At 48.1% G+C, this 26,038-nt stretch overlaps 1 protein-coding gene across 1 annotated transcript; it reads left to right on the top strand.

Moving 5' to 3' along the window:
• Nucleotides 1-26,038, top strand: TREM1 (triggering receptor expressed on myeloid cells 1). Its single transcript, XM_060021633.1, is given in 7 exon segments — nucleotides 1-88; nucleotides 491-653; nucleotides 1,979-2,097; nucleotides 20,597-20,953; nucleotides 22,137-22,312; nucleotides 22,315-22,340; nucleotides 25,933-26,038. Coding segments are annotated over 7 exon segments (1,035 nt in total).

Genomic DNA, 26,038 nt, shown 5'->3' on the forward strand with positions numbered 1-26,038 from the left:
ATGGGCAAGAAGCGGGCCCAGGCGCTCGCCCTCCCCGCGCTTCCCGCCCGGCGGGTCCCTTCGCCGAGCAGCGGCGCCCCAGACTCAGGCGAGATCGTGCCTTTAACCCCCGCATCCTCCTCCGCAGGCTCCCAACACCTTTCTCTCCTTTCCTCCAACCCCCTAATTTAAATGGTTCTCATCAAAGCGCCCTTTGTGTGGACGGTGAAGCGCCTTACGCCCAGCCTCCTCAGGAGCAGATCAGTGCTCCCGCGCACACGCCAATTGCACTCGCAATCGCACACTTGTTACTCCCGCGCACAACCTCCGGGGCTCCCGGGGACGCCCTGCGGGGATCGGAATCCAACGTCCCGGAGCGGGCTGCTCTCCGCTGTCCTCGTGCCGCGCGACTCCAGCCCCGTGTCCTTTCTCCACGCAGCCCGCCTCCCCGGTCTCCCTGACACTCACTACCACCGTCCTCCAGCCCCTCTGGCTCTCCGCTTTCCACCAGCCCCTGGGGGAGCGCGATGCTCCAGGCCGGTGTTTCCCTGCGCGCTGTCCTGTGACCCCAACCGGGAATCTCCGGAGCCTCGGTCTGTCCTGGGCCGGAACCGAGGCACAAGTCCCGGGCAACCTGGCTCTCAGGGAAAGGGGGACCAGTGTGGGGCAGTTCGGTATGGGGGAGGGGGAGAGGGGGTTAGCTCTCCCTTCTTTCTTCAAGCTCCAGGCCTAGAGGGCTGAAAGTGGGACAGGGCACAGTGCAGAAGGACCGCAGCCCGAAGCGCCCCTGTGGACCCCGGAGTGCTTTGCTCTCCGCTGGCACAATGGGTACCCGCCGCTCCAAGAACGCGAAGAGAGCAAGAAGGAGGATGGACTGGACGGCACCCACAGTCGGAGCTTTGGGCCTGCATCAGATTTATTTCCCACTGCATTCTTTTTATGAAAATAACAACAATGATGTCTAAAGCCTGTACGGTAGGCACAAAATCGGCACACAATAATATATATTGAATTAAATTTACATAGAGCTGTTAGCCATCATGATTCTTCCTGAGCTTCCACATTTTGTAGATTAATTCATTAAGTCATGCATTCATTCAACAAATATTTAGTGAGCTCCTACTAAGTGACAGAGAAACAGAATGCCAAGAGCCTGGCCCTCCCGGCACTTACATTCTCCTGGGACAGAAAGACAGTAAAAAAACTCGGACACATAATACGACTGGGTATTAGGCTGGGTAGCCCTGTGTGCTGTGAAGCAAAGATTAAGGTGGGTTAGAGAGGGCCTCTCTGGGGAGAAGACAGAGACCTGAATGAAGTCAGGAAATGAGCCATGCAAACTTCTGGAGGGAGAGGGTCCAGGCAGAGGTACCTGCCAGTGCCGAGATGGAGAGTTGGAAAGTGCCTGGGGTGCAGCCTGACAGGGAGGGGAGAGGAAGGAAGTGAGATGGAAGGTCAGGCCTGGCTTTGTAGGTCTTGGAGGGGAGTTTGGGATTATATATACTTGGTGTGATTGGGAAGCCACTTGAGAAGTTTTTTAAAAAAGGACTGACACAACTTGTGTTTTATAAAATTATAAACAAAGACAGAATTTAACTACCTTGTCCATGGTTTCCAGGTTTGTGAGTTTCTTAACCCAGACCTCCAGCTTTGTCTCAGTCTGACATGTCAGAGATGCATGCCTAGGCGAGACTGCCCCAGAAGGAGCCCAGGAGACATCTTGAACGGTACTCCGTTCCTCCCACCCATACTTTTAGGAAGGTATCCAGAGTGGGGCAGTGGGTAGGGTCTCTAGATCTGCCAGCCCGGGAATCTGGGCTGTGGGCGAGGACTCCCGGGCCTCCGGCTTGAGGATTCCTGGCTCCCCACCCCACCTGTTGCCTCTGCTCTGCCTACCCTGGGCGTTTTCCGGGCTGTGGAGACTGCGAGGGCCACTCTGACGCGAGAAGGTAAGATCCGGTCTCTCCGCGACGCTCCAATTCCTCTGCTCCGGCTGCAGAAATCTTTCTCCCAGAGCGAGCGAGTCCGCCTTTGCGCACAGCCAGCACCGTGGTCCCACACCGCCTCCGGGTGGCGAACAGGGGTACTGCAGCCGGCGTCGGTATAGGGTGCAGAACAGTAACCAGAGACCGCAGGGGGCGCCGGAACAGGCTTACTGATGGCCTACCAGGTGCCAGGTGTTGTGCAAGGCGCTTCGCTTACTCTATTTAACCATCAGAGTAACCCCGGGAGAGAGACCTAGCACTTCCCTCACTCTACAGTTAAGGAAATTGAGGCCAAGAGAGGCAGTGTGCTTTGTCTGAGAACATATAGCTAGTAAATGGCAGAGTGATTTACTCACTTTTGCACTGGCTCTTGGTGCACATAGGGTGTGTGAGAAGAGGCAAATATTGGCCTCCATCCTAGGAAGCTCTCCCTCCCTTTGGCCTTGTAGAATCAGCTAGAAGTCTTTAGCAGGTGCACTGAGCTTCCAGATCCGTCCCTGGGAATGTCCCAAGGTCTTTTCACCTTCTCCCTCCGAGCCCATTTCAGATGGGTCCATAGTCTGCAGGTTGAGATCAGTTCAGGCACAGCTGCACAACTCCGTCTTGCTTGCTGCATGACTGAGTGGTGGTCAGGGTCTCTGTCCCCTCTCTGAGATTCAGGCTGGTCGAGCACCCTTGTCCCTCGCGGGGAAGAGCAAGGTGCACTGAGTGGGGAGTTCTTGAACCTTAGATAGCACGATGGAAGGGAAGGCAGAGGTTGACCACACTGAGCCCACTCAGTGCTCCTTTTCTATCTTGAGTCCCAAGGTCGGGAGATCTCTGATTGGCATTGGGGGTCCCTCTTATCAGGCCCTGGGACTGCTCAGGCTGGTTTTGCACCTGCAACCTGTGGGGAGAGGACGCCTGGGCAGAGAGAGGCTGCCGCTCCAGCGCGGACGTGGGCGCCGTTCTCCATCCTCTGCTGCCCCCTGGTGGTCTAGGATATGGCTGCCGCCTCCAGCCTCCTGCCCACCCAGCGGAACAACCTTCTCGTCTTCTCACCTTCCTTGCCTGGACAAACAAAGGCTCCTTCCCAGAAGCCAAAGGTATGCTGGGAGAGAGATGTGAAATTTCTGGGAAGCTTAGTCTGCACAACATCCCCGAGCTGTGTCCACATAACACCAGGATTATTACCCCCAACAAATGTTTAAGAAGAGGCTACGGTGCACTACCCTCACAGGGCTCACAGTTTAACAGAGAAGACAGACCCCAAATGACTCCTACAATCTTTATTATTATTAATTTTTTTTAGCTTTTAACTTTATTTATTAAAACAATTCTTTTTTGGGGGGGGGCACGCTGTGTGGCATGCGGGATCTTAGATCCCTGACCAGGGATTGAACCTGTGCTCCCTGCAGTGGAAGCGGGGAGTCTTAACCACTGGACCGCTAGCTAAGTCCCAGCTTTTAACTTTTTTTTTTAACATCTTTTTTGGGGTACAATTGCTTTACAATGTTGTGTTAGTTTCCGCTGTATAACAAAGTGAATCAGCTATATGCGCATATGTATCCCCATATCCCCTCCCTCTTGCATCTCCCTCCCACCCTCCGTATCCTACCCCTCTAGGTGGTCACAAAGCACTGAGCTGATACCACACGGAAGATGAGCCTCCAGAGAGGACACTGAGACTTCCTGCCACCAGGAGACTAAGCCAGGACCAGACACACACAGCCTTCCACTGCTGTCCTGGGGCAGGGGGAGGGGTGGAGGGAGCAAGGCTGCTGGGAGCTCTGACGTCCTCACAATCCACTCACTTCAACAGTCATGAAAATATTGCCATCTTATTTTACCCAAGTGCATTTTATTGTAAAAATATTCCAACAATGCAGAACACGGAGTAAAATGTGAAAGTTCCCCTTCGCACACACCCCCACCCCTACCCAGACTTAGCTCCTGTTAGCATCATGAGGCAATCCTTACACACTCTCCCGTTTTTACACACACACACACACACACACACACTGTATCTATGGATATAGATTTATCTTCATTTTAACTCGTATTAATGAGGTACTATGACTATATGTGTCACTCAACAGCTTGACTTTTTTTTGCACCTAAATGTTTTGGTAAGCTGATCTATGTACATCAGTACACACAGATCTGCCTCATTCTTTCCAACCTGTTGCACAGTGCCCTGTACTAGTGAGGAAACATCACTTACTTAGCTCCTTTCCTTGTCATGGTCAGTTGATTTGTTTCTCAGTTTCATTATTATGTAAAATGTTGTGACACATAGCCTTTTATTTCCCTCGCTGTGCACATGTGACTGTGTTCTCTCATGTAGACCCCAGGAATGATTGAATTGTTTGCAGGAAGGGGATGCCTGTTTAATAGTTGATAAATCTGGACAAATTGATTTCCTAAAAGGATGCGCTAATTTATATGTCCGCCAACAGCTTTTGAGACTGCCCATTTTCTCACAACCTTATCACCACTGGAAATGACCAATCTTTCAAATTCTTATTAATTTAATGGGTGCAAAAATGATCCCCTCTCTCAATTGTTTTAATTTGCATTTTCCTATTTACTAATAAAATGGACCCTGTCTTCTGTATAACTTTTCCATGGGTGTTTTTTGGATTGCAATTTCTGTCCTTTTTTTTTTAAAATTTCTGTCCTTTTCTGTTTCTTCTGTAGAGTTGTTGCCCTACTTATAAAGTAATTCAGACCAGTAAATTTGCAGATCTAACTGGCTTTATTCAGGGGTTCATGAATTGTCAGCATTCCATCTAGAAGGGCACTCCAAGGAGTTGCACAGAATGGAAGGTCGTTATAGGAAGAAGGGTGGGGGGCAAGGGAGCTGTTAGCAAAAGAAAATAAAGTATTATCTTAAGTCCTGGACATCTTTTTTGGGGGGAGGGGAGAAAGGGTTTTATCATGCAGACGGCCTCTTCTTCCTCTGAGGGATTAGCTCATTAGTGCTGACCAGAACATTCCAGACTGGCTGACTGTTCCTGGGGGAGGTTGAGACTGCAATTAGGTACTACGTCTAGGTTAGTTGTCATGGCCTTTAGCACAAGTGGTGCCGATTTGGGCCTGTGGTTTTTCTCTTTAACACCCTTTACTTACTGATTTTATGAGCTCCTTATACATTCTGTATATTTTTTGTTTTTGTTTTTTTTAAGATTTATTTATTTATTTATTTAGGCTGCGCCAGGTCTTCGATATGGCATGCGGGATCTTTTAGTTGCGGCATGCAGACTCTTAATTGCAGCAGGCATGGGGGATCTAGTTCCCCGACCAGGGATCGAACCCGGGCCTCCTGCATTGCGAGTGCAGAGTCTCACCCACTGGACCACCAGGGAAGTCCCCAGATATTTATTTTTTGTATAACATATATTATTTTTCTATCCTGTCACTTTTTAAAGACAGTGTTTATAGCATCTTTTGTCATACGTAAGAATTGGTTTTCTAAGTAGAAAATCTGTAAGGCTTTTCCTCCCTGGCTTCTGTGTGGGGAGCTGTTTGCATGGAGGGGCCAGTCCTCTGTGGCAAGGGTGAGGGGCATTCCTCCTGGAAGCCTGATGCAAGCGGAGACCCATTTCCTCAGGGAAGGACTTCACTAGGGACACCGTGGGCAATTGTGAAATTTTAGCAGCTGCAGGGAGCCCTGTGTTTCCCACCAGTGCGCCTGAGCTCGCCTCTCGGAGCCAGTTAGGGTGACAGTGAAGCCAGACCTGGGCCGAGTGTGGGGAGGACATAGTCTTGCTGTATACCTGGGCCCAGGGACTGGCAGGTCACAGTGATTTGCTGAGACTCCCTCCTTTACCCCGTGAACAAAGAACAAAGAACTTTGCTCACCATCCAGTTCTGCAAGGGTTAAGTCATAACCCACTGCAGTGGCCCATGACTGCACCCTGAGAGGAATTCGGGGTGCAAAGCAGCATAAGGCACAATGAGCTGTGGACAAACGGGCCCCTAGAGAGTTAGACGCGTATCCCAGGAAGAACTCCAACCACCCCAGATTCTTGCATCTTCCCGTTCACAGGAAAGCACTAAAATCGTTAACTCAAAATATCCGTTCTTTGTGATAAGCAGTGATGTTTTACCAAGATGTAAGCTTGACTGCACATACACCCTGGCCCAAAAAATCACATACAAACTGGCTCCTCCTCTTCCTTCTTCGGAGCAGTCTCCTCAGGGCTGCTGAGCAGCTGTCTCTCGGGCTATAGTCCTCAGTAAGTGTCCCTGAATAAAACTTAAACTCACGACTCTTATGTTGTGTGTTTTTCTTTAAGTTCAACAGCCCTTCTTCTGGGGGTAGGCATGGCCCTGCCCAGAGAAACCCTTCCCATTCCCTCGGGCTTGGGTGTCTCTCCCCAGGAGCCTGGGATAGCTACATGGTCTCAGGTCCAGAGGGCCCTCAGACTGGGGGAGGGGAGTGGTCTCCCATGTGCCACACTGAAACACGCCTCCTGGCTGGCCCGCTGGCGCAGGGCCTCGTCTCTCTGGCCCACCCCTTCCATCTCCTACCATCTCCCCCACCCTCCCCCTCAACCCCTCATCTGAAGTCAAGGGCACGTGCAGGCCAGGTGGAGGTGGTGGTAGCAGAAGGGGTCCTCTCAGCCAATCCACCCCCTGCCTTGAGCCCTTGGGTGGGGTTGGAGGGTCTGAGGAATGATGTGGTCCCTGGGGAAGGGGCCTGATTCATCAGGGCTCCCCCAGCACCTTTGAGAAGAAAGAATTGAGAAGGATAAAGGCCTCCTTAAGAAAGTGGGAGGCCTGGGGTGATGGGCTCTAAGGGCCCAGGAGAGAAAGGAAACAGAGCCAGGAGAAGCCCCTGTCCCCCAGGTGCACAGAACATCTCTGGGCCCTTAGAGACCTCAGCTCTGCCCGCCCTACCCCACCCCATGGCAGCCACAGGAAACTGTTGTGCTCTTGGCTCTCCTTGCCTAGCTACCCCTCCCCCCATTCAGGTGGGGCAGGGGTGGGGTGGGCAGGCAGGGGAGGAGTTGAGAAGTCCCCGGAGGACACTGTGGTCATCTCAAGGCTGTCCACTCTCCCCCGCCCCCAGCACTTTCTACACGGTGTCTCTCATTTCCTGGGTTCTGGTTTTATCCCCCCCACCCCCCAAAAGTTGGGCTAAAGACAGTTGACAAGGTCAGAGCGTCATTTGGATCCTGACCACTGTTCTGAGCCCCATTGGACCTCAGAGGCCTCACACTCAGGTCTAACTGGTGGGTCAGTGATGTGTTTCCACCCTGGGAGGTTTTGTGGGTATTGGAGGGGAGAAAAGAAAAGAGCTGGGAGCAAAGGAGGGGGGGCGTGCTTAGCAGGGGTCCCCAGGGGGGCTGGGGCTGGCTCAGGAGGAAGGCTGGGAGGAGGGGAGAGGCAGCCTGGGTGCTGGGGGTACCACTGAACCTCAGCTACCCCGCCAGAGGACATGAGGTTGGTGAAATGCTGCTTGAAAAAATAAGTAGACGAAAGAATCCAACCTACTTTCCTTTAATGAATCTGAGGATATTTAGAATCAGGAAAACATTGGTGTTTATATGTAATTTACAAAGAAAAGAGCAAAAAACCAAAAAACCTAGTGAGGTAGGTGCAATTCGAGGTGTGGCCATTGCAGACAGCAGCCGACCAGTGCTGAGTTCAGGGCTTCACTGAAACGGGGCACGTTGCTAGGACTGTGGCTGTGATGGTGGCAGCATTTACTGTCATCATCTGTTGATACCAGGTGGGACTCCCCAGCTGTGCCAGTCATCGGGCCTGTCCAGGGGGCACAGATGAGGCTGGAATCCCACGAGGTGCTGCCTGAGTAACCCCCTAAGAAGGGGATGCAGTTTTCTAATCAGCAGGCCCAGAGAGGTGCCTTTTTGTAACCTCCCCACAGGAAGGGGGGACCATTTGTCTTATTTCCAGAGAGGAGCATGATGTGCCTGCCGTTGGCACTGTCATCGGAACTCAGGGCCCAGATATGCCACTCTGTTTCTTTATTTTTAACTCACTGTATTTTTTATGAGGAAGTATTTAAAAATAAATTGCAGATATCCTGACATTTCACCTTTAAATAATTCAGTAGGCATCTCTAAAAAAAGAGCTTCTTGCTACATAGGAAATTAATATTATCACAGCCAATGCAATTAAAAATCATTTCTTAATAGCCTGCGTTCACTAGTCCATATTCAGATTTCCCCAGTAAATTCAGCACTTTAACTTTGAGCAGGAACCCATCTGCCTGAGACCTCTGGCTTCTCCAGAATCCCCTGCCTGGGACCTGGAGCAGAACCTGGTCCCCAGAGGAGCCCAGAAAGAAGGCAGAGAACTGGAAAGAGGAAGTGAAAGACTGGGGTTTCTGAGGAAAAGACCCCAAACCTGGGAGCCCAAGGACACCAGCATATTGCCAGACTCTTAGAGGTGAGTGTCAATGGAATGGGGGCTTCGGCACTTTCCTGGGTGCCAACAGGAAACTGTTAAAAGAAAAAGACATATTACAATGTTTAAGAGTTCATTTGAACAAAAACAAATTTGAATTGGGCAGCATCCAATCTAGCAGATAAAGAAGAGCTCTGAGCTTTTCATAAAATGAAAGACTTTTATAGGGGAGTGGAAACAAAGAAGTTATACTGGCAAAAAAGCAGGTTGGTTATTGCAAAGTTGCTTTCCTTTAGGGGATGGCAGGGGTCTATCAGGCAGATAGCTTAACTAGGGGTGATCAGGTGATTCCTGATGGACTGGCTTAAGATTTCATTTCTGGGAGAGCTGAAACCGTAGATTAAGTTTTGGTTTGGTGACGTGGGGCTTAGCATAAGTGACTCCATTTTGGGTCTGTTGTCTTGTTTTAACAGAGCTCATGTGAAGTCATGGCTATTCTGACTCATCCTCATCCCCTCCATTTTCTAGAGAAAGAAACAGAGGTTCAGAGAGGGGCAGTGACCTACCCAAGCCCACACAGGGAGAAACTAACCCGGGTCTTGGTTCCAAGCCTTGTTTACCCTGGACCCCTCCACTCACTGGGCTTATGTGCAGAGCCCTTCCCCGCTTCCAACAGCACCCAAGGGGCTCCCAGGCTTCCGGTTGGCCCACAAGAGAACTGAGGATCTGAAAGGGTGATGATGGAAAAACAGAGGGCAAAGTGGAGAAGGTGGCCCCCTAGAGATCAAAGGTGGGCATACAGGGCAGAGTTTTAGAGCTTGAAGGAAATGTAGGAAAAAATATATATTCACGTAATTTTATAATCTACAAGGCTTGTTCATTTGCACCGTTTATCTTAATCCTCACAACAGTGTGGAGGTAATATGCATCTCCCTACGGGTGAGGAAACAGGTCCAGAGAAGGTCAGTGACCTGCTGAAAGTGGCAGGTGGCTTTATTGGCCTCCGAGACTCCTGAGTTCCATCAGGATTTTCCGTTGCGGCTCCCCCTGCAGTCAGAACAGGAAGCCAGGAGGGGCTCACGGGCTGCTGCAGAATGGCACAAAGACGCAGAGGCAACCCCGTCCCCATCCAATCGTATATCAGGTTGGTGGCCCCAGCCTCCTGGTGAGAAGGAAGGCTGCCCCTGGCTGCTGCTGACCAGAAAGGGGTATCGGTGAGGATGCGTGTGCTCTGGACCCAGGTTGGTCAGTTTCTCGCCCTGATTCTTTCCTATGTCCCCTCTGCTATCCACAGAGAAGAGGAGCTGACTTCCTGTAGGTCTGCAAGTTCACCATCTGCCCACACATTACCTGTCCCTCCAGCTGAGATCAGCTCTTTTGTCTCTGCTGTGTCACAGGCCAGTCCTCTCTCTGCTATACCTCACTCTCTCTAAAGCTCCGCATTTGTTCTGATGCTTCATGAATAGATGATCCTACTTAGTAATCCAAGTAGCTTGGCAATGTGGCTATTTTCAGTTCTGTTTCTAAGCAATGAGGAGATTGGAGGTAGAGACCGTAAGAACGTAGACCAGGTTCACTTAGCCAGTAGGTGAGGAGGAAAGGGGTCCCTGTCACGTGGTGGCAAAAAGTTTGGCAGCACTGCCACCTGCAGTAATGTGGAAAGTGGAAAATGTACCTGATGAACTGGGTGGTATAGCTGAGATCTCCAGGCAAAGTGATGAGGGCGCTGCCTCGTTTTTCTTGTGGCTTATTATGAAATGTGAGAGGAGAGAGAGAAACTACAGGCAGGGCTATTAAATGTGAAGGGAGCTGGGACTTGATGGCTTCGAAAATTCTCAGCCTCTCCAGACAGTAAATGTTGCTAAAATCAAATCCAGAGCACTCTCGGGAAAATATGGTCTAAAGATGAAACCAAGGGTATGATTGTAAAATCCTTTGTGAAGACCTCAGAAAGATCAAAGGTAGTGCCTCAGACCGAAGGCCCTTAATGAGTTTAAGGGCATGTGCCTCACAGATTCTTTCAATCAAACATGAGGTCTTCTAAGAAGCTTAAAGACAGTATGGAGGTTTCTAAAAAACTAAAAATAAAACTGCCCTATGACCCAGCAATTCCACTCCTGGGTATATATCTGAAAAAAACAAAAACACTAATTCGAAAAGATACATGCACCCCAATGTTCATAGCAGCAGTATTTAGAATTGCCAAGATATGGAAGCAACCTAAGTGTCCATCAACAAATGGACAGATATATACATATATATACACATACATACAATGGGATACTACTCAGCCATAAAAAAGAATGAATTTTACCATTTGCAACATGGATGGACTTGGAGGGCATTAGGCTAAGTGAAATAAGTCAGACAGAGAAAGACAAATACTGTATAACATCACTTATATGTGGAATCTGAAAAACACAACAAACTAGTGAATATGACAAAAAAGCAAAGTCACAGATATAGAGAACAAACTAGTGGTTACCAGAGGGGAGAGGGAAGGGAGGAGGGGCAACATAGGGGTAGGGGAGTAAGAGGTACAAATTATTCTGCACAAAATAAGCTACAAGGATATTGCCCAACATAGGGAATATAGCCAATATTTTACAATAACTATAAATGGAGTATAACCTTTAAATATTGTGAATCACTATATTGTACACCTGTAACTTATATAATATTGTTCATCAACTATACTTCAATTAAAAAAAGAAAGAAAAGCACTATTCCTCAGCAGCAGAAGCCCAAGGTACAGAAGAGGTCTTATCTTGAAGAGATTTGTGGGGGTGGCTTTTGTCTAATTGAGTGAATCCCAGTAAGATACACAGGCGACCCACAGTTTTGTTTTTTTTTTAGGAGAATAACATTCACAGAACACTGCCAGCTTGGACTGAAAGGCACAAGGGAGCATAACATTTAAAAAGGCCTTTGTGAAGATATACAGATTGCCAACAAACACATGAAAGAATGCTCAACATCACTAATCATTAGAGAAATGCAAATCAAAATCACAATGAGGTATCACCTCACACCAGTCAGAATGGCCATCATCAAAAAATCTACAAACAATAAACGCTGGAGAGGGTGTGGAGAAAAGGGAACCCTCCTGCACTGTTGGTGGGAATGTAAATTGATACAGCCACTATGGAGAACAGTAGGGAGGTTCCTTAAAAAACTACAAATAGAACTACCATATGATCCAGCAATCCCACTACTGGGCATATACCCTGAGAAAACCATAATTCAAAAAGAGTCATGTACCAAAATGTTCATTGCAGCTCTATTTACAATAACCAGGACATGGAAGCAACTAAGTGTCCATCAGCAGATGAGTGGATAAAGAAGATGTGGCACATATATACAATGGAATATTACTCAGCCATAAAAAGAAACAGAATTGAGTTATTTGTAGTGAGGTGGAAGGACCTAGAGTCTGTCATACAGAGTGAAGTAAGTCAGAAAGAGAAAAACAAATACCATATGCTAACACATATATACGGAATCTAAAAAAAAATCATAGTTATGGGGCTTCCCTGGTGGCGCAGTGGTTGAGAGTCCGCTTGCCGATGCAGGGGACATGGGTTCGTGCCCCAGTCCGGGAAGATCCCACGTGCCGCGGAGCAGCTGGGCCCGTAAGCCATGGCCACTGAGCCTGCGCGTCCGGAGCCTGTGCTCCGCAATGGGAGAGGCCCCAACAGTGAGAGGCCCGAGTACCGCAAAAAAAAAAAAAAAAAAAAAAGATTCTCACACCCAGTGTCGGCGAGGGTGTGGGGAAGAACCTATTATCTATGTTTATAGTGGCATATAAGTTGTTCAGCATTTTTGAAGGTGAATAGGAAGGATCTATGAAGTTTAATGTGCATATTCTTTGGCTTGCCCATTCTACTTCTGGGTCTTCATCCCTGAGAAATACACACACACACACACACACACACACACACACACACACACACACACAGAAGGACCTGGACAAAGATGTTCATCACACATTGCTTTTAGTAATTGTGAGCCCCTGTCGAGGGTTTATCTAAACTCCCTGGTGGTCTTGCTGCCTGGACACCCATGTTGTTTGGCCAGGAGGCCTGTAGGGACCTTAAACTGATGCCAGCCCCTCCTAGAAAGCAGTCCACAGAGTCACAAACAAACCTAAGTTCCCCATCTGACTTCCCTAATAGCCCTGTGGTCAAGAGCCTCCCTGCAGCCCTGGGCCTTCCCTTTACCAAAACCCCACTCATTTTGGTTCGGGCTCAGCCTGGGTGCCCCGAAGCACTCCATCCACAGACCCTAATAAAGGCTTGGGCCCCAAGGTCTGTGCTCGCCTTGACCTCCCTGTGTGGCCCCTCGAGGCACCTGTGAGTGATAACTTCTCTATTTCAATTTCCCTTGTGGCCTTTTGTTGAACACTAACTCACTATCCAGCATCCTTAACAATTGTTAATTTAACAAAGTCACAGCAGCCCCATGAGGCAGTAATAAGATAACCTGTGGTGCACCTCTTCCATTTGGTACCACGGAGCAGTTCAAAAAGAATGGGGTTCCCCTTAGATGTGAACATAGCTCCATCTCTAAACCTCGTGTTGGATTTAACGGTTGTTGCAGAATGGCATGGAGAGTATAATCCCATATCTGTAAAGTAGAATCAACTCAGACTCTATATTTATTTGCTCATGCAAGCCTGTAGCTGTAGAAACTCAGAAATTGTCTGGAAAGCTACACATTCATCAAACAATGGGGGTACCTTTTGAGGGAAGGAGCTTGGTTAGTGTTGGGGAAGGAGTGGAGAAGGGAACTTTATCTGTTTACTACTGTGGTGCTTGTTTTTAAGAAAGAATCTTTATGTACATGGGGACTTCCCTGGTGGTGCAGTGGTTGAGGATCCACCTGCCAATGCAGGGGACATAGGTTCGATCCCTGGTCCAGGAAGATCCCACATGCCACGGAGCAAGTAAGCCCAGGCACCACAACTACTGAGCCTGCGCTCTAGAGTCTGTGCTCTAGAGCCTGTGAGCCACAACTACAGAGCCAGCGTGCTGCAATGACTGAAGCCCGCGCACCTAGAGCCCACGCTCTGCAACAAGAGAAGCCACTGCAATGAGAAGTCCGTGCACTGCAACGAAGAGTAGCCCCCGCTGGCTGCAACTAGAGAAAGCCCACGCGCGGCAAAGAAGACCCAACGCAGCCAAAAAAAAAAAAAAGGGACCTTTATGTACATAATTTCATAGGTCGCTGTGTAATAAAGATAATGTTTTACATGTTATATTGTGTTATATTTTAAATGGTAAAGGAAGTGGGATGGGGAAAATGGGCATTTGCAGAGGACCCAGGAGCCTGTGCTCCCGGAGGCCAGTGCAGGAGGGGTGGGTGGTGACAGCCCCAGGGCAGGACACCCCGCCGAGGTGAGAGGCTTGTCTGAAAGTCCAAGAAGAAGGTATAAATTGAACAAAAGCACAGGAGAACCAGTGAGAACACAGTGCTCAGGAGATAGCCAGCAGAGAGGGGCTTTAGACAAACTTGAGACCAGGAAGTGTCATGGAGACTGGAGCCCTTGATGACCAGAAGAGGGGCTGGTGAAGGGCATGGTCAGTAGTGATGGGGTTCAGGGCAGGCCACCCCAAAATATGCCACTTTGGTATGATCATTTTGAATGAAAGTTACTTGGGAAACAGCTGGTACAAGAACACTCTGACTGGCCTTTGTCTCCCTGAAAGCAGGAAATTAATCTCCCATGTGAAGGTACCCTCCCTGTAGCAGGAGGATAGGAAGCATGCTTATTGCTAGAGACAGGGAGTTCAAGGCTGAGAAAGCTGTAGAAACAAACTTTGTTACTCCTTCATTATTTGCAACCTCAAGCCCAAACCCCTTTGTTTTGTCAAACCTTCACAACTAATTGTTTCTTTGTCTAAAAGGTATAAAAGCTGCCTGCTTTGGTCGCTTCTTTGAACCTCATGTCTTTGGAGTTCCCATACGTATGAAATCAAATTTGATTGTTTTCTCTTGTTGATCTGGCTTCTGTCAATTTAATTATTAGATCTGCCAAAAAGAACCTATAGGCCCTGCCCCAGGCCCTGGGGAATCTTTCCAAGTACCTTGAAGAGCCTCTGACTTGAGCCTGGCCTTGTCCCGAGTCCTCAGGTGCGTCCTGTGCTGTCCAGGTATCCTGAGTGAGAGGAGGTGACAGCGGGGGCATGGGGGGCACAAGGTCCACAATCTGGGACCAGAGGGGACAGTGCCCCTCAGCAGATGGCAGCCTGAGAGAGAGAGAGAGGGAAGAGTGAGGAGTGAAAGCCTGAGCTGGTGTTAAGCTAACCATGCCAGAGTGACAGTCCCTTATTCTGCCTGTGCCAGGCTTGTCTTGGTGGTTTCACAGACAAGGAACTCACGTGCTTTTCGGAGTCAAAGTCACGGGCAATTTTGGTTTTCTAAATGACTGCTCAGGGTTCCCCATGCAAATGGTTTAAACCCTTGCAATGGTCAAGATGGAAAAATTTTTAAAAAACCAAATAAAATTATCTAATTAAAGAAAAAACCCCTTCAAGTACTTGTATGTTCCTCTGTCGTAGAATATTGGAAAACTTTGATAAATATGCAATTTGAATCAATTGTGTTAGAGCTTCAGGTCTGTCCCAATTTGTGTCAAACTTCAAAACTGCTTTCAAATACTCAGTTTCCTTAAGGAAATCTTTTTCAGTTTCTAGAATCCTTTTTCCGGTCTTCCCAGTTTCTAGAATCCTTGCTGCGTTGCCCAGGTCTTATCTCCTTCCACCTGGTTGACAGCAAGAGTCACCCAACTGGACTCCCTCCCTGCAGTGTGGGCTGTACCTCCTGTACCTGGTCTCTGGAGGTCACAGAACTAATGGTGAGCTTTAGAAGGAGCATGGAGGAGTGGAAAGAGCCCTGGCTCTCAGTCTGATCGTGTGTGTGTGTGTGTGTGTGTGTGTGTGTGTGTGTGTGTGTGCGCGCGCGCGCGTGCGTGGAGAGGTATTGAGAAGATCTGGTCCTGAGCCCACTCCTCTGTGGGGGACCAGAGCAGAGGGCCCCAGGCAGGAAGACTCCAGGAAAAAAACCTCTAAGGGAAGGCCACTAGAAGTCTAGCCAGAGCTATGGACCTCACAGACTTGATGGGAGAGAAAGTGTAATATTCCTATTTTACAGACAGGGAAATTGAGTCCCCTCTGTCCCTGCAGCCTCACTAAGAGGGAGGAGCGGCAGGTGGAGCTGCCTTTCCTCAGCCCTCCTGGGACTGCTGTGGTCTCAGCTTCTCCCAGATTCCTCTTGTGTCCTGAATCTTGGGGTTGGAGGAAGAGGTTACAGGTACTCCCTAGGTGAACAGAGTGGGTATGGGGGCCATCCTGGGCTGTTTCCTCTAACAGGGCCACAGACTATGCCACTGCTGGCAGTGACCCTGAGTGCCCCATTTCCCAGGCACCTCCCAGAACCCAGTTCCCACAGAGCCACCTGCCCCCAGCTCCTCCTGGGGGAGCTGCACCTGTGAAGAGGAGATGGACCTCAGGACTGGGGACAGAGACTGATTTGGGCCATTCTCTCTCTGCAGCCTCCATTCGCAGAGATCACACTGAGCTTCCAACAAAGGCCCAGATATTCAGCAGAGTCTGCACCCATGGGGGCTCTGAGACCTCGGCTCTGCATGAAGGATGCTCACCCCATTCATATCGGTGGGGAGACCACAGCTCAGAGAAATGGTGACTCCACCTTCCAAGCGCTCACTGTCTGTGGTGGAGGGAGGACCCCTTGTCACACAGCAAAGAGCAAGTCGGAAGGACAGAGGGCCACAGGGAGTAGGGTGTGGGGAGAAGGTGATCTTGGGACCCTGCTGGGAGGAGGGAAAGGAGGGATCGGTGGGAAGCTGCGGCGCTGTGTGACACACACACACACACACACACACACACACACACACACACACACACACACGCACGATGGCTGTCGTCGCGCGCTTTGGCCAGCAGGGGGCGGGGCAGCCCGTCCATCACGCCAAGCGCACCCCAGGCTCCCTGGCGCTCCCCTGCTCTGCTGCAGACCAGCCCTGGCTGAGCTCCCTGTCCGGCCCGGGGAGGTACCGGCATCAGAAGGAGCTCTGAGCTCGGAGGACTGGGCCCTGGTGATGCCACTAATTCTCTGGGAAACCTTAAGAGAATCAACGAGACTCCTCGTGCCTCAGTTTCCTCACCGTGAAAGGGGATAGTGACAACCGCTTCACAAGGATTTTGTGGAAATCAGATTAGATCAGTGGTAAAATAGATAGCTAGTGGGAAGCAGCCGAATAGCACAGGGAGATCAGCTCGGTGCTTTGTGACCATCTAGAGGGGTGGGATAGGGAGGGTGGGAGGGAGGGAGATGCAAGAGGGAAGAAATATGGGGACATATGTATATGTATAACTGATTCACTTTGTTATAAAGCAGAAACTACTAACACACCATTGTAAAGCAATTATACTCCAATAGAGATGTTTAAAAAAATGAAAAACAAAACAGAACAGAAAGAAAAACAAAAAACACTGATGTCTGGTTCCCACCCCACTGGGATCATTTCATTGGTCTGGGTCTGGTGTGGGCATTGGCGTCTTCTCACACCGCCCAGGTGATTCTAAGGTGAAGGTAAGTTTGGGAATTCCAGAGTTAGATACTCAGGTGACCAGGCTTTGGAAACTCTAAGTTGAAAGTTTGTTTTTAACTCATTCTCCTAAGGTCCCTTTTTTTACTACCTTATTTTCATAAAATTCAAATTCCATCTTCTCTTTTTATCTTCATAGCTACTGCATAACCTCTCGAAATGGAAAATGTAGATTTTCCTAACAATCTGAACTCAAATTACTCAACTATGCACTCCTACCACCTATGATGTAAATAAACCTGTGATGTAAAGACACATGAAATCATTAGTTAGCCTGAGCTGAGGGCTTGTTTCCTAGGCCAGATAGTTGTGAAATACCAGTTCTCTTCCCAGGAAGGTGAGTATAAGAACAAAAACCGGGGTAAAGAAGTGGTTCCAGGTCATTGTTCCAGGTTAGTCACCAGCTCCAGGCCCCAGGAATGGCTCAGAACTCTCCATATTTTATCTCGGACAACCCTGCTGCTGAGGAAGATGACAGACTCCAGTGGGAAGGAGAGACTTCAAGGAATGAAAAGGGACCTGGGCCAGGAAGAGGGTCTGATGGAGGAGAAGGCATGGAACAGGGAGTGAATGAACTTCACATCCTGAATTTCCCCCTCCTTCCCCTGCTCAAAAATAAACAAATGAGGGGCTTCCCTGGTGGCGCAGTGGTTGGGAGTCCGCCTGCCGAGGCAGGGGACACAGGTTCGTGCCCCGGTCCGGGAAGATCCCACATGCTGCGGAGTGGCTGGGCCCGTGAGCCATGGCCGCTGAGCCAGCGCGTCCAGAACCTGTGCTCCGCAACGGGAGAGGCCACAACAGTGAGAGGCCCGCGTACCGCAAAAAAACAAAAACAAAAAAAACAAAAACAAAAACAAATGAGACCTAATGAAACTTAAAAGCTTTTGCAAAGCAAAGATAACTACCAACAAGACAAAAAGACAACCCTCAGAATGTGAGAAAATATTTGCAAATGAAACAACAGACAAAGGATTATTTCCAAAATATACAAACAGCCCATGGAGCTCAATATCAAAAAAACAAACAGTCCAGTTAAAAAATGGGCAGAAGACCTAAATAGACATTTCACCAAGGAAGACATACAGATGGCCAAAAGGCACATGAAAAGATGCTCAACATCACTAATTATTAGAGAAATGCAAATCAAAACTACAATGAGGTATCACCTCATGCTGGTCAGAATGGCCATTATCAAAATATCTAGAAAAAATAAAGGCTGGAAAGGGTGTGGCAAAGAGGGAACCCTCCTGCACTGTTGGTGGGAATGTAAATTGATACAGCCACTATGGACAACAGTAGGGAGGTTCCTTAAAAAACTACAAATAGAACTACCATATGACCCAGCAATCCCACTACTGGGCATATACCCTGAGAAAACCGTAATTCAAAAAGAGACATGTACCACAATGTTCATTGCAGCACTATTTACCAGTCAGGACATGGAACCAACCTAAATGTCCATTGACAGATGAATGGATAAAGAAGATGTGGCACATATATACAATGGAATATTACTCAGCCATAAAAAGAAACGAAATTGGGTCATTTGTAGAGACGTGGATGAATCTAGAGACTGTCATACAGAGTGAAGTAAGTCAGAAAGAGAAAAACAAATATCGTATATTAACGCATATACGTGGAACCTAGAAAGATGGTACAGATGAACCAGTTTGCAGGGCAGAAACTGAGACACAGATGTAGAGAACAAACGTATGGACATCAAGGGGGGAAAGCAGCGGGGGGTGGGGGTGTGATGAATTGGGAGATTGGGATTGACATGAATACACTAACATGTATAAAATGGATAACTAATAAGAACCTGCTGTATAGAAAAATAAATAAAATAAAATTCATGAGCAGTCAAAAAAAAAAAAAGGCACTAATCCCATTCCTGAGGGCAGAGCCCTCATGACCTAATCATCTCCCAAAGACCCCCCACCTCCTAATACCATCACCTTGGAGGTTAGGATTTCAACATATGGATTTTGGGGGGACACAAATATTCAGGTTAATAATAGTAGCAATAGTTGTAGGTAGTGGTAGCCTGACCTTGGTAGTGGTAGGTAGTTTGACCCAGCATTACTGTCTAGCCCATTATTTGGTATTCCATGGAGGAAGGTATCCCAGGCCTGGGTGGATATACTGTAGTCTCTCAGTAAAGTTATAGAGCCCTGCTGTGTCCTGCTGAAAACACAGACCTGGATCTTCTTACTTCCATTCTACTTGGTCCTCCCATCAGCAAGGCTCCATTGGACCAGACCAGAAAGTCATTCCAATTCTAGGTTCAACATCCAAGAGCGTGATTAAAACTTTTGTCCCTGTAATCCAAGGGTTCTCAGCCTCGGCACTATTGACATTTTGGGTGGGATAAATTTTTGTCATGGCGGCCGTCCTGTGCATTGGAGGATGTTTACCAGCATCCCTGGCCTCTACCCATTCGATGCCATTAGCACCCCCCTGCTCCCAGTTATAACAACAGAAAATGTCTCCAAGCATTGCCCAATGTCCGCAGGGGGAAAATTGTCCCCAGTAGAGGACCACTGCTGTGACTCCTTGACATCCCATAATATTTAGAACTCTTTTGGATGCAAGCAACATAAACCCCACTAAAGTAAAAATAGGAGGGGGGATTTCTTGGCTCAGGCAACTGGGAAGTATGAGGGGTGCTGGTTTGGAGCACAGCTGAATTCCTGCCTCAGATAATGTTGCCAGGTCTCTCTCTGTCTTTCTCTCTCTCTTTTTCCCTTTCTTTCTTTGCCTCTGCTTGGCCTCATTCTCAGGCAGACTATTTCCTCACAGTGGAAATGTAGCAATTGAAGTTTCACATCCCACTGACCAATCAACACAGCCAGAAAGAGCTTTCTTCTCAATAGCTGCAGCAGTCTCAGGGAGGATTCTGATTGGCCCAGCCTCAGTCATGTGCTCATTTCTAGGCCAATCAGCATGGCCAGGATGATGAACTTCTTTGATTGGCTAAACCTGTGTCTGTGTGTCCATCCTGGAGAATAGGGTCAGCCCCATCAGTAAAGCTACATAGGATGAGAAGGATGAGCACCCTGAGAAAGAGGTGCTCTGCTACCCAAGGAAGGGAGAGGGGAGAACCACACAGCCAGACATCAATGTCCACCATGTCCTTGAGATGGCTTCCTCACCATTTTTCCAATAGTCTCTTGAACTGATCTCTCTCCCCTGACTTAGATGAAGTTCCTCTAACTGTTCAGTGGAATCACTCTCTGCTAGTAGCATGTCTTCACATCCACTCTGCACCCTGCACATCCTTCTCTATAATCTTTCCCTCCCATCAAGCCCCTGTTACTCATGGTCTTAGCATGCAACCCAAGCTCTGCCTTTATTCAGGCAATTTCTTCCTCTCAAAAACAAACATTTATAAAAGTTGATTTGCACAAACCACATGCGGTCTAGCTCTTGTAGTAGAAAAAAAAAAAACTCCATAAAACTACTCACAGTGATAAGATCTGGGGTCTGGTGCTAACTTGCAGGGAAAGTTGCATCTTCTCCGGACACCTTGAGGATCTTGTCTGAAAATTGGATGATTGAACAAGTAAAAGAGGTGGCTCCTCTTTCTTTTTTCCAAAGAGAGAAAAGCTATTCCTCACAGAGCCTAACTCTAATTCTCTACTTACAGAAATCCAAACTGCATCTGAACTGCCCGAGGAAAAGTGTACCCTAGCAGAGGAGCAGACCTTGAAAGTGGACGGTCCCATCACCCACGACACGGACTCCAACAGCCGGAAGGCTTGGCAGAGTCTGAAAGATAAAGGGGAGGTCCAGACGCTGGCAATCACAGAGAGAGTCTCGGGGGAGTTTAGTCAAGTCCAGGTGGGGAGGTACTTCCTAAAAGACGTCCCCAGTGAGAGCATGCTGCACGTCCGAATGACCAACCTTCGAGTGGAGGACACAGGACTGTACCGATGTGTGATCTACCAGCCTCCCAAGGACCCCATCATCCTGTTCTACCCTGTCCACCTGGTGGACCAAGAGTGAGTAACCTGGGGGTGGGGGGTTGAGGGTGGGGAGAGCCAGGACGGGTGGGGGTGGAGCAGTGGTGGTAGCACGAACGGGGCTGTGGCTCAGGATTCCTAGAAGCCTGTGCTCCCCCAGAAGCTCCTTGTCTCTCATTTGAGGTCCTTCAGAGACATTTGGTCCAACAGTAAGAAGGGGCTTCTTTGTATGGGATTCTTCTTGGGGAGTAGAGCCTAACGTGCTATGCTGTTGTAGGAAGTGGGTGAAAGGTGAGCGGTGGACTTGGGACAATTTAGTCTCATTCTTCAGGTCTTCATGTAGTAGTCAATTCCTTGGGAAGCCTCTGTGAGTCCCCTCCCCCTCCTAGGGATGCATCTGAGGGCCCTCCTGTGTGCTTCCAAAGCAGTTCTCCCCAGACCTTACTGTGGGCATGAATCACCTGGGGATCTTATTTCAAATGCAGACCCCGATGCAATAGGTCTTGGGTGGGACCTAGATTCTGCATTTCTGATCTCTTTGATAGACAGCACTATTTCACTGGATTAAGTAGTGGCCAGTTTCCTTATCTGTCTCCCCTATTCATATCTGAGAACCTTGAGGGCAAGACCTGAGCCTTGTTCGGCTCTATATCCCTAGCAACTAATCAAGTGCCTGGCACACAGTAGGGCTTCCGTACATGTTGATCGGATGAATTAAGGAAAGCAGATTAGAGGGAGGCAGGTTCAAATTCCTAGCACCTGTGGAATTCTAAGCCGAAGGAAGACAAGATACATATGCAATATATTAATAAAGATAACTTGTAAAGCAATATGCCACAGGTACAGGTGAGTGCAAGGCAGAGAGAATGGTATAAAGTAATCAGGGAATTATTCTTGAAGAAGGTGGGGGCATATGGATTGGTGAAGAATAGTAGGCAAGTGCATTTCTAAGGACATGAATAGCTTGGAAATTCCTTCCTTGTTCCCTATCCCCCTCCCTCCATCTTTCCCACTCTTCTTCCCTTCTTCCCTCTCTCCTTCTCTCCCTCTCTTCCTTCTTTCCTTTTCATTGTCTCTGACCCAGACAGATGCCACACTATTTCTTTAATTTTAGCAAAAGGAAACCTTGCTTCATGAATGGCCATGTTCATTTCCCTCCTGAGTTCCATTTACCCTACCACTCATCCATCCATTTGTCCAACCACCCAATGTGCCTTCTTACAGATCCTTCGGGTACCCCTGCCTCAGGTGAGAATCCTACCCAGAACTTTGCTCAGATTCCCACCCTTCCTCCTATCACCACCAACTACTGAAGCAAACTCCATCCCAGCCCCAGGACTGTGACCCAACCCCTCCCCACGTCAGCTACCAGCGTCTCCTCTCCTGGCCTCGAAGTCACCCCCCCACAAATGTGACAGATGTCACCAGGCATGGTTTCCAGGTCTCTGGGCCCCTGGTTTGGACACCAAGCCCTTTGATTCCCAGTCCATGTGCTGAGAGTGAGGGATGGGAAGGGTGCAGCAAGGCAGGGGTGGACTTGAGTCACCTCAGTTGGGTGGACCTTCCCAGGGGAGGAAGGAGGTCGGGCTGGAGTGAGGAGGCAATGGTGAGGCTGCCACTCTCCCCATGGTTCCCCTCTGTTTTGCTTCTTGCACACCAGAGGAGTAAGAGAGGAAAATGGCATCTTTGCTGAATTCCAGTGGCTCAGCCAACCCCTGATGGTGTAGTGGAAAAAGAGATCCTGGATTCTAATGTCAGTCAGACCGAGTGAAAGTGTAACTCTGGGCCAGTCAGGAGCCCTCTCTGGCTTCAGTTTCCTTGTCTCTGCAGTAGGGTGGGGTGGAGCTCGAAAAACCAGAGCTGGAAGTGACAATCTAGCCAAACAGCTCTGAGCAGCTGCTACATGTTAAGATTTCCTGGACTGTTAGCTTTGGCTTTTTTTTTTTTTTCAATACTGATGCATGTGACCTACTGCAGACCAACAGAATTAGAATTTCTGGAGGTGGGGCTGGTCTTAGTATTTTTTCTGAGATCTTCAGGAGACATTTTTAATGTGCAGGCAAAGCTAAGAATCACTACCTTTGCATGCACACCCCTCCATACAGCTTATTATTAAATGTTGATTTATGTTAGAACATATTTATCATTAAATATTGAATGAACAGAGAAAGAAATATTCTTCCATAGTCCCACTAATCTATCATGTCTTTTTTTCTCCGTCTTCTAGTTTTTATTCATGCTTATACATATTTTAACATAGCAATAATTCTAATTATACACATTTTCATTATTTTTCTGTGCTAAAACTGTTCTCCAATGTTGCTACCTAGTCTTTGTAATTAGAACTTCAGCATACTTTTTTATCAATAGAAAGCCATATATAATCATTTGCCTTAGACATTAGATTATTTTAGACATTGAGATTATTTTCATTTTTTGTAGCACTGATAACTCTGAGATGAACATATATTTGCAGATGTCTTTTTCTTTTTTCTTTTTAAAAATATTTATTTATTTTGGCTGCACCGTGTCTTCGTTGCGACATGTGGGATCTTTAGTTGCAGCACGTGGGATCTTTAGTTGCGGTATGAGGACTTCTCAGCTACAGTATGCAAACTCTTTGTTGCGGCAAGCATGCAGGATCTAGTTCCCCTGCATTGGGAGCTCGGAGTCTTACCCACTGGACCACCAGGGAAGTCCCCTCTTCTTCTTCTTTTAAATTGTTTATTCAAAAGAAATTCCCTTAAGAGAATTTGAACATTTATATTGTTCTGTATACATATTGCCAAATGGTTTTCCAAAGATTGGAAACAATTTGCAGTGGGATCCCTAATGCATAAGGGAAGCAGCATCACTGCAGGCTTGTCTACACGGATTTGGTATTTAAAAAATATACCTGTCAAAATAGATGTGAGCTGGGACCTGCTTTAATTTCTCTATTACTGTGGACTCTGAGCTCCATAGCGTAGAGGCAGCACCCTTTCCTCCTTATGTTGTGCCTAAGTGCCTGCTACCTAGAAGGTGCTCATTAAATCTTGAAAATAAATGATCTAGTGAGAGTCAATGTTTTTCTTTTTTCACTAATTTTCCAGCATGTAAATTGAGAGCGCAAACCTTCGCCCACATTCCTACTAAAGGCTGCATCTCCTTCATCTATTTATCTGTTAATTAACAGGAACTATTCTATGAGTCATATTCCAGTCAGGGAAGCAGAAGCCACTGAGCTGTTTGAAAAAGAGAGAATTTAGTGGAGGGAGCCGTTTGTCCAGGTGATGGAAGAGCTGAGACACCAATCAGGGGATGGAGGGTGTGGTGCCCCTGAGGAAGCCACTGTCTCCCTGTCTTAGGAGGGTTCTGCTGAGGCAGGCCATGGGGAAATTCTTGTGCAAATGGTTTAGGAAGTGATCTCAGGTAAAGCCGTTCGGGAAGTGGGACCGGGGAGGGAAGGAAACCTAGCAAACGGTGTCATAACCAAGGCGAGTCACACAGGAAGAACCTTTGTTCAGTCCTGCAGGGGGTTCTGGGGACCACGGGAGTTGTTTGTATGTGGGGGCCTGGGGAGCTGGAGTGTTTGTACTCCCAGAACTCAGTGAGGGGCCATCCCAGAGGCACAGGAATTCCCAGGCACTGTGGCTGGGGTAGAGGTGGGATGGGGTGGGATGGAGTGCGGGTGTCTGGCCACCTGCGTGCAACCTCAGAAAGGGATGCAGTTCTGGCCCTTGAGAGTGGACACGTTGTAGGAGCTCCGTGCAAGAAAATGTTCAAGGGCTGGGAGGGGATAAGGCAGGGCACCGGCAGGAGAGACTTGGAGAGGATGGAGTTAGCGGGGCTGGGACCTTTAGGCAGCAGGGCTGGAACCGGGCACAGGCTGGCAACGCAGAGGGCACAGCTGCAAGCTTGAGGGTCCCGAGAGGCGCTGCCTTCCAGGCCGTGCCCCAGTCCCCAGCCAGCGCTGCCAGCGGCTGAACTTGGCTGGGCTGCCTCAGACATCTAGTTCCCGGAGATGCAAGGCAATGCCGCAGGCTGGGGGTGGATTTTAGCGCAAAAGGACCTTTGCTGCTTTCTATCGCCATTCTGTCATTTCTCCCTTTGCTGGTTTGCACATTCAGTTTTAAGTTTTGCATAGGCAAATGTGTTGATTTTTGAATTATTTTGTGTTGATATTTTGAATTGCTTTTATTCCTTAATTGTGCTTGATTCTATTTCCTGGTTACTTCTCTATTTTTTCCACTTATTTTAATCTTAATCCATGGAGGGGGGGTGTTACTTTACTTTATGGTACAAATTACAGAACAAATACCTTTTTCTTCATCTTGTTATCCAGATACCACAAGACTATTTACTAGACAATTCTTGCTTACTTACTGGGCTACCAATTTCCTTAGATGCTAAATTCTTAGATACCCTTAGATCTATATCTGGACTTCTATTTGTTGCCCTGCTGCCGATTTCTCTTTTGGACCCTGTGTCTCTATAGATTAATTGTGCTCGAACCTATTTCCACATCTGCTGAGTCTAGATAGGCCAAGTTTCCTCACTCATTTGCATCTCTTTCTTATGGTACCTACTGACGTTTACCCAGGACTTTTAGAATCATGTTGCTAAAGTCTATAAAAATTCATGATGGGATTTTTCTCAGTTTATAGATGAGGAGACTGAGGCCAAAGAGGTGAGGTGACTCTCCTAGGAAGTAGGTCCTGATGCTGAGAATGGAAACCAGGTTTCCTTGCTCTGGGAGCCCTCGCTCTCTCTGCTGCATCACAGCAGGAAGGAGCCTCGTCAGCCTGCCCTTTCTCCCTGATGCCTCTCTGGACATGGACCCTATGCTCTCTACTAAGTATATTTCTAATCAGTAGTTTTAAGCAATGGAACAAGCTAAATGCACAGGACAATCCCAGTTAGTATGGGGAAAGGAAGGATGAGAGCAGATGAACTAAGGGGCGTGAAGGACTTTTGCAAACGCTCAAGTGTGCAACAGCATGCGTGCCAACAGCAGCACTGAATCTCCTCTCTTCCCCAGGGCCCCTGAGCCCAGCACTGTCATTCCCGTGGCACGTGGACTCCTGAGTAAGAGCCTGGTCTTCATTGCTCTGTTTGCTGTCACGCAGAGGTCATTTGCATCCTAG

The sequence above is a fragment of the Delphinus delphis genome, chromosome 10, assembly GCF_949987515.2.
Source record: "Delphinus delphis chromosome 10, mDelDel1.2, whole genome shotgun sequence".
In the NCBI taxonomy this organism is placed as follows: Eukaryota; Metazoa; Chordata; class Mammalia; order Artiodactyla; family Delphinidae; genus Delphinus; species Delphinus delphis.